At 50.1% G+C, this 14,348-nt stretch overlaps 1 protein-coding gene across 1 annotated transcript in view; it reads left to right on the forward strand.

The window, feature by feature from the left end:
* The window catches only part of LOC131559641 (serine/threonine-protein kinase pim-1-like), a 28,297-nt gene extending 15,912 nt beyond the window's left edge, over positions 1-12,385 (forward strand). The window contains exons 3-7 of the mRNA XM_058808058.1: positions 9,893-10,492; positions 10,603-10,653; positions 10,851-11,217; positions 11,851-12,030; positions 12,279-12,385. Coding sequence (XP_058664041.1) covers positions 9,893-10,492; positions 10,603-10,653; positions 10,851-11,217; positions 11,851-12,030; positions 12,279-12,385 — 1,305 coding nt within the window. The remainder of the gene's footprint in view (positions 1-9,892; positions 10,493-10,602; positions 10,654-10,850; positions 11,218-11,850; positions 12,031-12,278) is intronic.
* The last annotated feature ends 1,963 nt before the right edge of the window (positions 12,386-14,348 follow it).

Genomic DNA, 14,348 nt, shown 5'->3' on the forward strand with positions numbered 1-14,348 from the left:
GAGTAAATCTACAGTGCGGGGGGGGTCAATACTACCCGTGTTTGAAGCAGCCGAGTGAGGCCTGAGGCACCGGCTGCAGCAGGCTGTGGGGGCAGGGAGAGAAGTGCCCCGCGGAGAAGCGAGTGGAGGAATGACAGTGATAGTATTTATCGTGTTTAAATGTAGTGATTTGTGTAGATTTGGTACATTTTAAACGTGAGTATGAGCTCAGAGAGTTCCTTTGCCTTGGATGTTTGGACTTGATCTCTAGACTGTGTGCTGTTATTTTGATTGTGTCCAGGAAAAATTGATGTGAGTAAATGCCGAATTATGGTATGCTGTGCTGTGTTGAGAAAAGTGAGCACTTTGAGAGATATGCCCTTTCCCAGTGATTTTGTGTGGTGAATTTCTTCTGCTGCATTGTGTATTTTGATTCTCAGATTGTATAGTAGTGTTTGTGGAGATTTTAAGATTTTATTGCAACAAGAGCAGCATTTTACACAGGAGAATTATAGTACGGTGATTTATGTTTAACTACGATAAAGCGAGTTAAAGGAATTCCAAGAATTCTCCCCCTCACAGCAATTCAAGCCTTGGCTCTGGTGAATTTGAGATAAAGGGTGGGGGTTGTGCGTGTGTCTGTGTCTGTGGGCATATCAGAGTTTTGGCTGTGATTAGCACAGCCTTTTTGCAAAGCAGTAAAACAAGTGTAAGGAGACACAGTGCTTAATTAGATTGTGCAAGAGGAGAACTAGAAAAGACTGATATTTTGTAAATCAGAGTTTATATAGAAGAGATGAATGAGATGAATTAGTTAATGAGACTTATGAGATTTATGAGACTTCAGCTGGTACTGCAAAAAGTCTGGACTGGAAACAATCTGTAGGGATTTAAAGTTCTCTGTAACAAACAGAATAGCCTGCCTTTGCAGGCAATTTCGGGGAGCCTTTGGTGTATCAAGAGGCTAGCACACTGCATGAGGCGACAGTGGCTGTCCCCTGGGCACAGGGACAGCTCTGGCTGCCCTGTCTCCCCAGGGAACACGGGAATGACCTGTGGGCAAAAGCTGAATGTGCAGGTGTTATTGCAGCACGGTGTTTGTGAGAAACGCTAGTTCTAATAAGCGTCAGGGCACATGCCCCGAGTGCAAATTAGAGGTTTCTGATCAAGTGGATTGAGAACCCAAGGTCTTAGAGCTTGTGTGTGGGAATCACATTTGATCCCTGCCACCTGGAGCTGCGTGTGTGTAGGAGGAAAACTGAGAAACTACTGTGAAGGTCTGTGAAAAGAGGTTTGAGTGGAAGCGAGATAGGGCAGGGAGAAAGAGGTAATGAGAACTGACCAGAGCAAAGAGGTTCCTAAATTAGCCCCTTTTGGGATGGGCTCACTGGGAGAAGGCTGCCAGTAGGAGCAGCTCAGAAAATAAAAAGATTTATAATACTTCATTGCTGTTAGTACTGTTTTAAAATAGGAAGATAAGTGGGATGGGGTTTTTGTATGCTGAAATGTCTTTTTGTTTTAAGAAATCACCCAGAATGGCGAAGAGACTGTAAGATCAGACCGCCCTCTGGTCTTGGCCCTTGAAAAGGAAAACAAGGCAAAGAGAAAGCAAATCAAACATGTTGTTCAGCATGCAGCATAAGATAGCAACGTATGAAATCAGGCAAAGATTATCATGCTGAAATGCAAAGCAATCCCAGTTCGCAAAATGAGTACATATGATTTGCTAAAGGCTCCCCCCAAGGTAAGGGAGGAAGGGTAGAGATGACCTCCCCAAAAGGGAAGAATTTTTGTTGACACAAGGGTCATATATTCAGTTTTAAATAAAGCTTTAGTACCTGTGGAGAATGTTTATGTTGTAGTGTGGAGAATGAACAACTGGCCAGTCTGAGAAGGCATACTTGTGCAAACCTTTAAAGTAACATGTGTACTATGTGTACCTAAAAGCTTTTGTACAATTCGCTCAATTTGCTAATCAATCTTTAATGAGAAAGGTTACTCTGGAGGCAAATGATATAAAGATGTTAGGCTTAACATTAACAGACACTGAAATTAAGAAAGACATTAGAAAGGAGATATTAGAATAAGTAAATAAGTGTTTTCAAGGGTATGGGCCTCTGCTGTACCAGGGAGACTGAAAGATGCTCCCCCATGAGCATCAAGCTTAAGGAAAGAACACAACTAGTGAGAACTGAGTAGTACCCTCAAAAGGAAGATAAGGAAGGAATCAGCCCAGTAAGTGATAGTACTGTATTAAGGGCTGTCAATAAGATAACACAGAATTTATACCCTGTGGTAGCAAATCCATATACCTTACTAACTTGTTTAACACCTGAGCTAACCTGGTTCACTGTTTTAGGCCTAAGAGATGCCTTCTTTTGCCTCCCTATCCACGAAGCCAGCCAGAAAATTTTTGCATTCAAACAGAAGCTCACATAGTCGGTGTGTCTGAAGGCTTCAAAATTCCCCACTCCAATTGGAGAACAGCTTGCAAAGACCCAGAGTCCCGGAAAGCTCCACAAGAGGAAAGGAGGCTGTTGCAGTACGTGGACGATCTTCTAGTAGCTACTCGGACGAGGGAAGCAGGAGAAGCCTGGATGGGTAAGCCTTTTGAATTTCCTAGGACTCCAAGGACGCAGAGTCTCAAAGAAAAAGGCACAGGTAGTGAAACAGAAGGTAATCTACCTGGGGTAAGAAGTGAGTGCTGAGCAGCAGACTTTAAGGCAGGGAAGCCATATGCCAAACCCTGAAACCCCAGACAATGAAAGAACTCCGAATCTTCTTAGGCATGGCAGGGTGGTGCCAGCTGTGGGTTTATAATTATGGACTGCTTGTCAGACCCCTCTATGCTCTTATTGCCAATGGAAACAGAGATCTCCAGTGGACAAAAGACGCCACATGGGCCTTTTGCCAGCTAGAGAGTGCCCTCATGTCGGCTCCAGCTTTGAAACTTCCAGATGTAAGTAAACCATTCTTTCTATTTTTCCACGCAAGGAATTGCCCAGGGAATATTGGCTCAGGACTTGGGCCCATACTGAAGGGCAGTTGCTTACTTCTCTAAGCAACTAGATGCAACAGCCAAGGGCTGGCCAGTTTGCCTCAGAGCTGTAGCAGCAGTTGTGCTGAATATTCAAGAGGCACGCAAGTTTACCCTGGGACAAAAATGACTGTGCTAGTGTCCCACACAGTGTCCGCAGTACTGGAAGTAAAGGGTGGCCACTGGCTCTCACCACAGAGGTTTCTGAAATGCCAGGCCATCATGGTAGAGCAAGACGATGTAGAGATCGTGGTGACTAATATTGTCAACCCAGCTTCCTTTCTCAGCAGAAATCAAGGAGAAGCACTACACCACGATTGCCTAGAGACCATTGAAGCTACCTACTCCAGCAGCCCAGGCTTAAAGGACACTCCTCTGGACAATGCAGAGACTTGGTTCACTGATGGGAGCAGCTATGTTGCCAATGGGAAGTGACATGTTGGGTATGCAGTGACCACCTACAGAGAGGTAATCGAGTCTGGACCCTTACCAACAGGGACTTCTGCGCAGAAGGCTAAGATAATTGCTCTGACCCGTGCCCTGGAAAGGGCAAAAGGGAGGAGAATAACCATCTATACAGACTCGAGGTATGCATTTGGAGTCATACAAGCACATGGAGCCATCTGGAAGGAGAGGGGACTGCTGACCTCACAGGGAAAGAGGAGACAATCCAGCTGCTGGAAGCAGTTCAGCTACCTGGAAAAGCATATTAAGGCACACCAGAGAGTGAGCTTCAAATTGGAGGAAAGAAATGAGCTGGCGGATGGAAAGGCAAAGAAAGCAGTAAAGGGTGAGGTACAGATTTTCCTCGAAGGTAAGCCATAATACAATAATGCTAATCAAAAGAGACGTACAACTGCAAGGGGTGAGCTACAATGAAAAAGAGCTAGTAATTTCTTCCCATTTTCGTGGTTACTAGTGAAGGAAGGGCACTAGAAAACACACTAGGGCCTAACTACTTAAAAGCCTTTTATAGAGTGTGGCTCCTTTGTCAAAATGACCAAGGCTGCGAGTGATACAGAGTGCATTGAAATGAAGTGTTGACTTTGAAGTAGTAATTTCCACAGGCTTTCTAGAATACACATCTGATTGAAACAATCGTTGTATCGTTGTCAGGAATTTATATGCCACTATAACTCAGGTGAGCTGATAATGTGGTCCTTGCCTCCAGACTAACCTCAAAACACCCCCCCGGGCCAAAGCTCGGTCAGACTGGGAGAGGCCATGGGCCTGTACAGCAGTGGCAAATTAACTTCTCAGAACTCCCAAGGAAAGGGGGGTATCAGTATTTACTGGGATTAATAGATACTTTTTCAGGGTGGCCAGAAACATTCCCCACCAGAGCTGTCAAAGCTCAAGAGGTGACCAGATTATTTTTACAAGAATAATACCACGCTTCAGAGTTCCAGCCATGATATCCTCAGATAAAGAATCACATTTCCTTTCCAAAATAGTGCAACAGATTAGTAGCCATCTGGGCATAGATTAGGAACACTTCACACCCCATACCACCCCCAATCAAGCAGTCAGGGGGAGAGAATGAATCATTTGATTAAGCAGCAAATCATAAGACTGGGGCAAGAAGTTAATCTACCCTAGCCCAAGTTCTTCCACTAGCACTATTGCAAATTCAAACTAAACCCTGAGCTAAAGGAATGCTGAGTCCATTTGGAATGCCTTATAGAAGACCATATAGAATACAAAGGGAATGTCCAGAATGTCCACCTACATGGTGGCATTAGGCAAACAGCTCAGAGTAATTGAGAAACCTGTGGCTGGAACTCAGAGCAGGGAGTTAGACAGCCTGGGGATGATGTATATGTTAAGTCTCTTACAGAGAAGACTTTGGAACCACAGTGGGAGAGACCACTTCAAGTACTTCTCACTACCTTCACTGCAATCAAAATCAAGGAGCAGAATGCCTGGATCCATCACTCTCGGGTGAAGAAGGCCCAGAAGCCCCTTCAGGAGTGACACCAGGAGACAATGAACTGAGACTAAAACTTACTCGGGCAAAATGAGTATATTGCGGTCGGGAGTAGTTCATACTTTAGTTTACAGAATTGTTTTTGTATGTAATTATAACTGAAGTTTTAGAACTAGAGAGTACCTCTACCCAAAGCAATGCTTAATGGCCTTGGTCCCTGGCATTTAATCAGTATACTGGATCCATGGGAAAACCTTCTGAGATAAAAGATTTAAACATATCTACTGTAGTAATCCACAAGAATCAGGTATATCAAGAGAAGAATGGCAGGAACAGGAACTGTGGACACTTCAAGGAATCAGAGGAGAAGAAATCAAAGTAGGGTGCCAGGTCATCAATAGGGTAGCTTAGGAGAGACCAGATGTAATTAGTGTCTGAATCTCCCCTGGTGTATATGAACACCAGGAAGTCTGTGATAACCTAATCAGTTTCCTTAGGTCATTTTCCAAGCTAGTTGGCTGAACACCCTGGCAATGGCTGGTAAAGGGTGCTGAACTGCAGGTGGTGAATTAACTCAAGCAAGGAAGGTGATTTCCTTTATTTATAGCTATCCCTTTTCCTACTGAGATTTGGATCAGTGATTGTCCCAGTCTGAGGCGGTTGGATTCTGCTTAAAAGAGGTAGAGAGAGAGACCCCTCCCTCAGAGCTCAGCAGCAGGCTGTAGGATTTTGAGCATCACTTTTGTGCTGAGTGTTTCAAGTAGCAGAAACCTGATCCCAGTTTCTTCTGAGGCACTGCAATGGATTTCCCCTTCAGTATTTACTTGAGGCTTGGACCTGAAATCTTTCTACCCAAATCCCATATGTTCCAGCCAGTTTTATTCTTATCTGTTTGACAAATACTGTTATCTTCTGCCCTGAACACAGTCCACAGCTTGATCTTAGCTAGGGGCAAGGTGGGTGAGGTTTTGTAGACCAGGAGAGACATTCCTGCTTGCCACACATCTGGGAAATCAGGTGCTTTGGAGGGGGAAGGAGAGTTTAGATTCCCTGACGTCTCTACATTTCAGAACAAACATCTGCCTCAAGTATGACCTAAACCTCTGTCAGATACACTTGTGAAGTGTGTCTGAATTTGCAGTGTGAGCCCAACACGTCCCTCTGGCAGGGAGGGATGGTCATGGACAGAAAGCAGTTCCTGTTCCCCATAACAAACATCTAACTGGCATATTAGAGACAAGATTAGGAGTTTTAAATGGAATTGATTCAGAAATACTGATTAATAAACTGGTCACTGCAGCAGGTAGCCTAACAAAATTGAAGCAGCCTTTATAGTAATCTCTGTTGGCATTAGGAACTAGCCAGTGACAGATTTCAAAAGTACTGCCAAAGTAAGGAAGTATGAAAAGGCCGGGGACCAAGACCACAAGTTGATAGTAGAAGCACTTAGTACAGTTCAAGATAATGTGTCTTAGCTTTCAGTTGTATACAAGCACAGTTATAGATGCAAGCAACAGCAGCTCTGATCATATGGGAAAGGGGTGAAGGTAATTTTCCAGCTGAAATTGTGTGGGACAATGCAATTGATTTTGAAAGGAAGTTTCAATCCTGGTGGACTATGGTGAATTTCACCTCTGATCCTGTTTCTAATGTGGCCACTGCCTTTGTGCTTACCATATGTAATGCCACTGTTTATGTTATCCATCCCATCATTGCCCTAGGATTAAACCATGAAAAAACAATATCCTTCAGAATATAGAGTGTGGGCACAAAAGATGAATGAAAAGTGGCAGACAGTAAACTTAGAATCCTGCATTACTAGAGAACAGATGGGATTCATTTGTGAAAGCAATACTGTTAATGCCCAAGATGTGTGTTTGGACACTGAACAGAGTATTTGTCACTTTGAAATTCATCCAGTCACCACTGACCAGAGAACTGTGCTCGTATATACTGGAAAAGGGTGTAGGCTTGAGAATTGCTTGTGCTGCTGTACAAATTGATAGCAATGATGTTATTCTGTCTAGTAGAAACCATTCTAATTTCTGTATTTGTAATTTTGTTAAGATTATTGGGTGTGATTTTTTGTATTTGGTACCAGTAACATCCCACCAGCTGATTAAAGCCAATTACACACTGTATCAGACTACCACCTACCCCTATTGAGATGAACCTTACATTAGTGAAACAATTAATTAAGCACCAAGACCTATTGGAAGGCTTCAAAGAAATCCAAGAAAGCGGAAAGAAAACCTTAATTACAGTCCAACATGATACAAAGGAGATAACCAGAGTTCTACAAAGAATAAAACAAAGTATGGATCATCACTGGTGCGATGTGATCTTTGGGTGGTCACCAACTGCAAATGGAATCTTTAATAAGTTGTGCCACCCCATTGTAGTTTTACTAATATTAGTTGGGATAAGCTTAGGATTCTCTGTTATATTGTTAATTTGGAACTGGAGAATGCTACAACGAATAGCTGTACTAACATCTTTGTCAAACGTACATGGTGAAGCACTAAAAGACACTTATTGTCGTGAGGGTTTTCATTAAGTAAAAGAATTTACTTATTTTCTAGGAAAGGGGGGAATGAGACAGAGTAAAGATCCATTCTGAATTAGGTGAAGTGTCTAAGAAAGGTGAAAAGTCTGTGAGGCCAAAGCTGAAGGAAAAACTCGCATGCCGAGACAGCAAGGAGACAGAGAAAGAAAAACAGAAAAGACCACGAGGTCAATTTGCCCCGGCCTAGAAATTCCTTTGATAAAGAAGAACTGGTGCTAAATGTCACGCGGAATGAATATGTATGAACCTATTGTGAAACTGTATGAATATGCATTTGGAAGGGGGATAAAAGGAGACCTAAAGTCTTCAGGGGTACGCTTGCCTTTTTGGGGAGGCTTGCATCCGGAGCGCGTCATAATAAAAGCCTACCGGGCTTTACAACTTTTATGAAGTTGTGAGGTTTCTTCTTTTCTCCGCAAAACACCTGCACAGCATAATTCCAGCAATATGCTGGCACTGAAAGTTCACATTTGGCAATTTCCTGGTGGTGGCACATTCCCCACCCAGATCTCATGTGCGCTTGAACTGCCAGTGCCCACATCTGGCAATTTCCCTCTTCTGGCACCACCCATGTCCAGCAATTTGCTGGCCAAGAAAGCTAAAACCTGGCAATTTCCCCTTGCCAGCACCGCCCAATCTGGAGTTTGCTGGCAGCAGGATCCCAAGAAAGAAGGAAGGAAAGAAGGAAATAAAAGAGGAAGGCATCCAGATCCAGTCCTTCCTGGAGCCTGAAATGGGCTGTTTGCTGGCACTGCCAGTGCCCAGATCTGGAAATTTCCCTATTTTGGCACAGCCCAAGTGCAGCAATTTGCTGGCACAGAAATCCAAAACCTGTGGCAGCTTCCTGCTACTGGGTCTGGCACCACCCACATCTTGTGTTTCATGTAACCAGAACCCAGATTTGGAAATTTCCCAGTGCCAGCAGAGCCCAAATCTGGCAGATTTCTGTCGCTGGCAATGACACCACCCACATCTGCTGGCAGCACCAGTGCCCAGATCTGAAAACTTCCTGGTGCTGGCACAGCCCAAGTCCAGTGATTTCCTGGCACAGAAAGCCAAAATTTGGAAATCTGCAGGTTCTGGCACCAGCACCATCCAGATCTGGTGTTTTCTGGGATCGCCAGTACCTTGATTTGGAAATTTCCCGATGCCTTCACAGGCCAGGTCTAGCAAAGTGGTTTTAGCTAGCTTAGGAAGAGAAGTTCCTTGGACTGTGACTTCCCTTTTTCTTGGAACTGTTTAAACCTGCTCTGGACTGAAAACCCAGACAAACACTGGCAGCTCACACCTGTGGCCCCCCGAGCTCTGGGACGCTGCATTCCAGCACCAGAGGGACTTAGAAGAGACCGAGTGAGCCAACTACAATCCACAAAAAGGACTTTCTGAATTTGCCATCTCTTCAGCACTGTCCAAGGTTTTATTTAATGTTGTTCATTTTTCATGCTTGCGAATACTTTACTTGTTAAATAAACTGGGCTTTTTTTCACTTTTCTCCAGGAAAGTCTTTTCCTGAACTAGTAGTGGGAGGGACTGCTTGAACTTCTTTCTAGATGGACCCCTTTTGGAGATTTCCTCCCAAAATTTGCCCTAAACCAGCACAAACAGTCATCATGAAAATTTCACCAGTGACATAGTTTCCTGGTGGCAAATCTTGTGACAGAAGCTTGACCTTGTTCTCCATGAGAGATTCTTGGGAAGAGCAGACAGGAGAAGATTCCTGGAAAACTGAAACAGCATTCCAGAAGGGAAATGAAAATGAAGGAAACAATCCAAGATGTTTTCCTCTGTTAATTTCTATGCTCCCTTTTTCCATGTTGCACTACCTCTCCATCCAGTAATTCCAGATGCACCTCACCTCTAAGATTGGTGACTTAGTGATTTTTAGACACTCTAAAATACCATGAGCCACACACAGTTTTCCTTCCCCTGTTTTTACTGGAAAGCAACACTGGAGATGTAAGTGTGGTGCTTGGGTCAGGTAGGAATCCTACCCCAAGGGAAGGTGGCCCGACAGTGTCTGACCCTCAGCAAGGACAATGCACAGCAGCGAGCCAGGGGATTGCTGTGCCAATGTGCAGGAGTCAGGACTCTGCATCTGGGCTCAAGGCTGCAAAGTTCCCGTGTTTGGGCAGACGGAGGGGCTGTCCCCGGGGCGCGCGGGGCTCGAACGTGGGGCTCGTGGGGCGAGCGGGGAACGGACATGGGGACGAACGGCCCCGGTGCTTCAGTTGCAGCGGCGGCAGCGGCGGCAGCAGCAGCGGCGACAGCAGCAAAAGCAGATATTCTCCAACACTCTTTCTCTTTCTTTCTCTCTCTCTCCCTTTCCCGCGGTCGGGCACCCTTCTCTCGGGGTCCCTTGCCCGGCGTCCCTCTCCTCTCCCAGCCTCCCTTTCCCCTGCCGGGCTGGGCCATGCCCCCGGCCCGCCCCCGGCCCCGGGCGGGGCTGACCCGAGCCCGGCCCCGGCCCTCCCGCCGCGGTCTCGCCTCCGCCCGCCTCTGGCCGTACTGGCGGTGGCGCTGCTGGGCGGGCATCAGTGCCTGGTGCGGGGGCGGCATCGCCGCCCTTCGGCTCCGCCTGGCCCAAGCCCGGCCCCGGACGCGACGCAGGGTCCCGTCCCGACCCCGGCCCCGGCCTCGGCCCCGGCTTCTCCCGGGGCCTGCGGAGGACACAGGCGGCGCGGCCGCTCCCGCCGCCTCCGCTGCGGTTTCCCCGGCCCGAGCTCCGCCGCTCGGCAGCGCGGCCGCCGGCCCCGAGCCTCCCGTGCCGCGTTCCGAAGAGCGAACGCCTGGGCATGGCCGGCCCGGGGCGGGTGAGGGGCGCTCGGGGGCCGTTGCTGGCCCCGGGCCGAGCGCTGACAGCCGCGTCCCGCCCGCAGGGAAGACGCAGCAGGGCCTGAAGGAGCAGTACAGGCTGGGTTCGCTGCTGGGGCGCGGCGGCTTCGGCAGCGTCTTCGCAGCCACGCAGCTCTCGGACGGCGCCCCGGTGAGCGGCGGACAAGGAGGAGGGGGCGGAGGAGGAGGAGGAGAAGGGCAGAGGATGGGGCTGGGCAGGGCAGGCGGCGAGCTGAGCCCGCTGCTCCCCTTGACTTGCAGGTGGCCATCAAAAGGGTGCCACGGAACCGCGTCCTGCACTGGGGTGAGCTGGTGAGTGAGCGGGGCCAGCAGCCGGGGCTGCCGGCCGGGGATGAGCCGAGGCCCGGCAGGGTGGGAGCTGCCAGGACACCCCGAGGGAGAGCGGGCGTGGGGCCAGCGCAGGGCGCAGAGCATCCCGGGCTGGCTGAGGGCTTCCCCAGGCCTGGCACGGCATCGGCCCCACTGACGGCATGGTGCTCCTCCCGCAGCCCGACGGCATCAGCGCACCCCTGGAGATCGTGCTGCTGGCCAAGGTGTCCACTGGCTTCCCTGGTGTGGTCCAGCTGCTGGAGTGGCTTGAGCTCCCCAAGGACATCTTGATGGTGCCGGAGCGGCCAAAGCGGTGTCAGGACCTGAATCGTTTCATTCGGGCACGGCGGTTCCTGCCCGAGGAGGAGGCGCGGGAGCTGTTCCGCCAGGTGCTGGAGGCCGTGCGGCACTGCACCAGCTGCGGGGTGCTGCACCGCGACATCAAACCAGGGAACATCCTGGTTGACCTGGACACTGGGCAGGCCAAACTAATTGACTTTGGCTGTGGCACCTACCTGCTAGACACAGTCTACACTCACTTTGCAGGTGAGCCCACGCAGGGCTCCTGGGCCCAGCATCTCATGACCCAACATCTCCCAGCCCAAGCTGGCTGTGGCAGCAGGGATTCTCTCTTTTGCGGCCCTTCATGGCACTGAGTCTTCAGCTGAGTTTCTTTTGAAACTCAGGGCTGAGTGGGTAGCCATCTTCCAGCCCTGCAGGCAGCCTTTGCCCCTCACTCTGCCCAGAACTGGTGCTGGGGCAGCCAGCCCAACAAAAACACCCGTGGGTGGGGGTAGCAGAGAGGGGGGACCGGAACCTGTGCCCAGCCGGTTTGGTGTGCAGGTGAGAAAGGGCTTGGACTGCTCCACTCACCTGGTCTGTTGGGGTTCATAATGTTTTTTGGGGCAATGCAGGCAGGGAGGATGAGAGCATGGTTTTTCCCAGCACTGGGTGGGTTCTTCCTTGTTATGGTCAGGCCTTGCCAGGGCTTCCACTGCCCCCTTGAAATACTAGAGGTTTCTTTTCCAACCCCAAGTCTGTACACAAGTCCCAGGTGCTGATGAGAGGGCAATGCTCACCCTGTGTGCCACTGAGGCAGCCCCCACATGCCCAGGGATGCTGGGGCCAGGCTCTGGGAGCAGCAGCATCCCCCTGATGAACTCCATCTGTATTCCATAGGAACACGGTCATACAGCCCCCCGGAATGGACCCACTTTGGCTGGTACTATGGCAAGCCAGCTACCATCTGGTCCCTGGGCATCCTGCTGCACCAGATGGTCTGCGGGGAGCACCCTTTCAGGAGTTGCCAGAATATCAGCTGGGACCATCAGCTCTCACTTCCACAACGGCTCTCTCAAGGTGGATCCTCATGTCTGGGCACGGGGGGAATCCCAGTGCTGGGAGACAGCAGTGGACTCGTGAGCATCCTGCACTGGCAGCTGCTGAGGAGGTGGCACATGTCCTGCTCTCCTCCAAAACAGGGAGTTGATGGGAAAGTTCAGGCCGAGCTTTGAGCACATCCAGCATGGCCTGGGCATTGGAATGGTGGGGCAAAGCCGATAGGAGCCTTCTCTAACTAACTGGTGGTTTCTGGTTTCTCTGCCCAGAGTGCCAAGATCTGATCAGGCGGTGTTTATCCATGCTGGACTTGGAAAGGCCCTCATTAGAAGACCTGTTCTGTCATCCTTGGATGCAGGATATTCATCTGCCCTAGAAGAAGGGAGAGAGCCACAGGCACACTTTGATCCAGGACCCTGGTAAGTTCCAGCTCCACACATGCCTTGGCAATGAGAAGCAAAGGAGCCCAGCCCTTTTTGTGCTGCCTGTGTCACTGCACCGGGGTCATGGGATGGGAACACACAGCCCTTGTGCTGGAGCTGAGCTGCTCTGCCCAGCCCTGGTGGCTTCCATCCAAGCTGGTTTTGCTTGTCCTGGTTCCCTGACAGCTGGGGCCCTGGGCAGAGCCCTGAGAGCCTGGTCTGCCCCCAGGGAAGGAGAAGGAGCCCCTGGAGAAGCTGTACCGGGTGGGGATGCTGCTGCTGGAGAGAGTGAGGATGACACCAAGGATGACAAGCTCTTCCTCAGCCTGGCCAGCTGAAGATGATGGAGTTTGATTCTGGCACCTTCTTCAAAGCCAGGCTCCACAGTGAATTTGCAGATGAGTCCACATGCAGGGGGATGCTCTCCGGTTTGGGCATTGCCCAGCCTGGCTGGGAACCAAAGGCTTCCCCTTTGCTGGGGCAGATGCAACTCATTCTTCAGTGGCTACCCAGCTGCTTTTGGCAGGGCTGGGAGGATGGGCTGGGGTGGGTACGAAATGGGAGTGGGCTCCTGGCCCTGCCAACAGCCCCCAGCACCCACCATGCCCCTAGCTGGGGCTGGGGCTGGGGCAGTCAGCCTGACACAAACCAACCCCCATGGTGGGAGCAGAGATGGGACTCTAGAACCTGTGCACAGCTGCTTTGCTGTACAGGAAAGGAAGGACTTGGGCTTCTCCACTGCCCTTGTTTGCTTTGGGGTCACCGTGATTTTGGAGGGCAGTGCAGGGGGGAAGAGAGAAAGTGTGGGCTTCCCTCACCCATGGATGGGTTTTTCCCTAGCATGTGGGGGTTTGGCCTTCCTCAAGGCCCTGACAGAGATGAGAGTTTTTACTGTTTTTCTTGTTTTCTCTTTTTGTCTCTAATCTCTTTTCAATAATGTGTTGTTTGTTTTTCCAGAGGAATCATTCCAGGTGGTCCAGTGTGGATGGGGAAGTGCTTGAGAGCAGCTGTGGCATGGATGGGCCGTGCCCTTGGAGAAGGCTGAGGCCATGGTTTGGGAGCAGCTTTTCTTCCAGCCGTGGCTGGTGTGAGGTGGGTCCCTGTGTGCTTGGCAGAGTGGGATCAGAGCTTTTGGGAGCTGGCAGCGGGCAAAGGAGCATCCTGCTCTGGGCAGCTGCTGAGGGCTGGATGTGCCGTGGCTGGCTGCAGGGTGGGCATATGTTCTGCCCTCCTGCTCTGCTGCCAAAGGCAGCAGCGATGGGCAGCTCTGGGCACAGCTCTGGGCACAGCCAGCATGGCTTGGGCACCGCAGGCCTTGGCACAAGGGCACAAGAGCCCTCAGCTGACGGGCACTCTCTGCTTTCTCTCCTTGCAGCCGGGCTCTGCGGGTGGTGAGGCTGCTCTGGGCTCTGCCAGGGCTCTGCTGGGCTCAGCCCTGGGCCCAGCTGGGCTGGCTCTGCCCTCACATTGCTCTGATAGCTCTGCATCAGACGAGCCTGTTGCGAGCACAGCGCCTGAGCTTTCTGCTTTGGCAGGTGAGTGAGACTCTGCTGCAGGCCCAGAGATTGCAGCTGGGGACACACATCCAACTGGCAAGGACCCAAACTCTCCACAGTCCCAGCTGAACACCCGGATCTGTACAGGGTGTTTTGTGTGTCCCATTCTTCCTTTTTGATTGGCTGGAATTGTGCAATTGCACTTTCTTCCTCCTCTAGAAGTGCCACGAGTGGGCCAAAGCTGGCGAGCGGGCTGTGCTCCTGAGGCAGTGCAGTCTGGAGCTAATGGATGGAGAATTGCCCTTCTGCACTGCCAAACAAGAACAAAAAGCCGTAAGTGAGACTTTGTGTGTCTAAGAAATCCCTGACAGTTTCAAAAGGAATGTGCAGCTCATTTGCAGGGTGAGAAGGAAGGTAATCT

The sequence above is a fragment of the Ammospiza caudacuta genome, chromosome 7, assembly GCF_027887145.1.
Source record: "Ammospiza caudacuta isolate bAmmCau1 chromosome 7, bAmmCau1.pri, whole genome shotgun sequence".
NCBI classification, from domain to species: Eukaryota; Metazoa; Chordata; class Aves; order Passeriformes; family Passerellidae; genus Ammospiza; species Ammospiza caudacuta.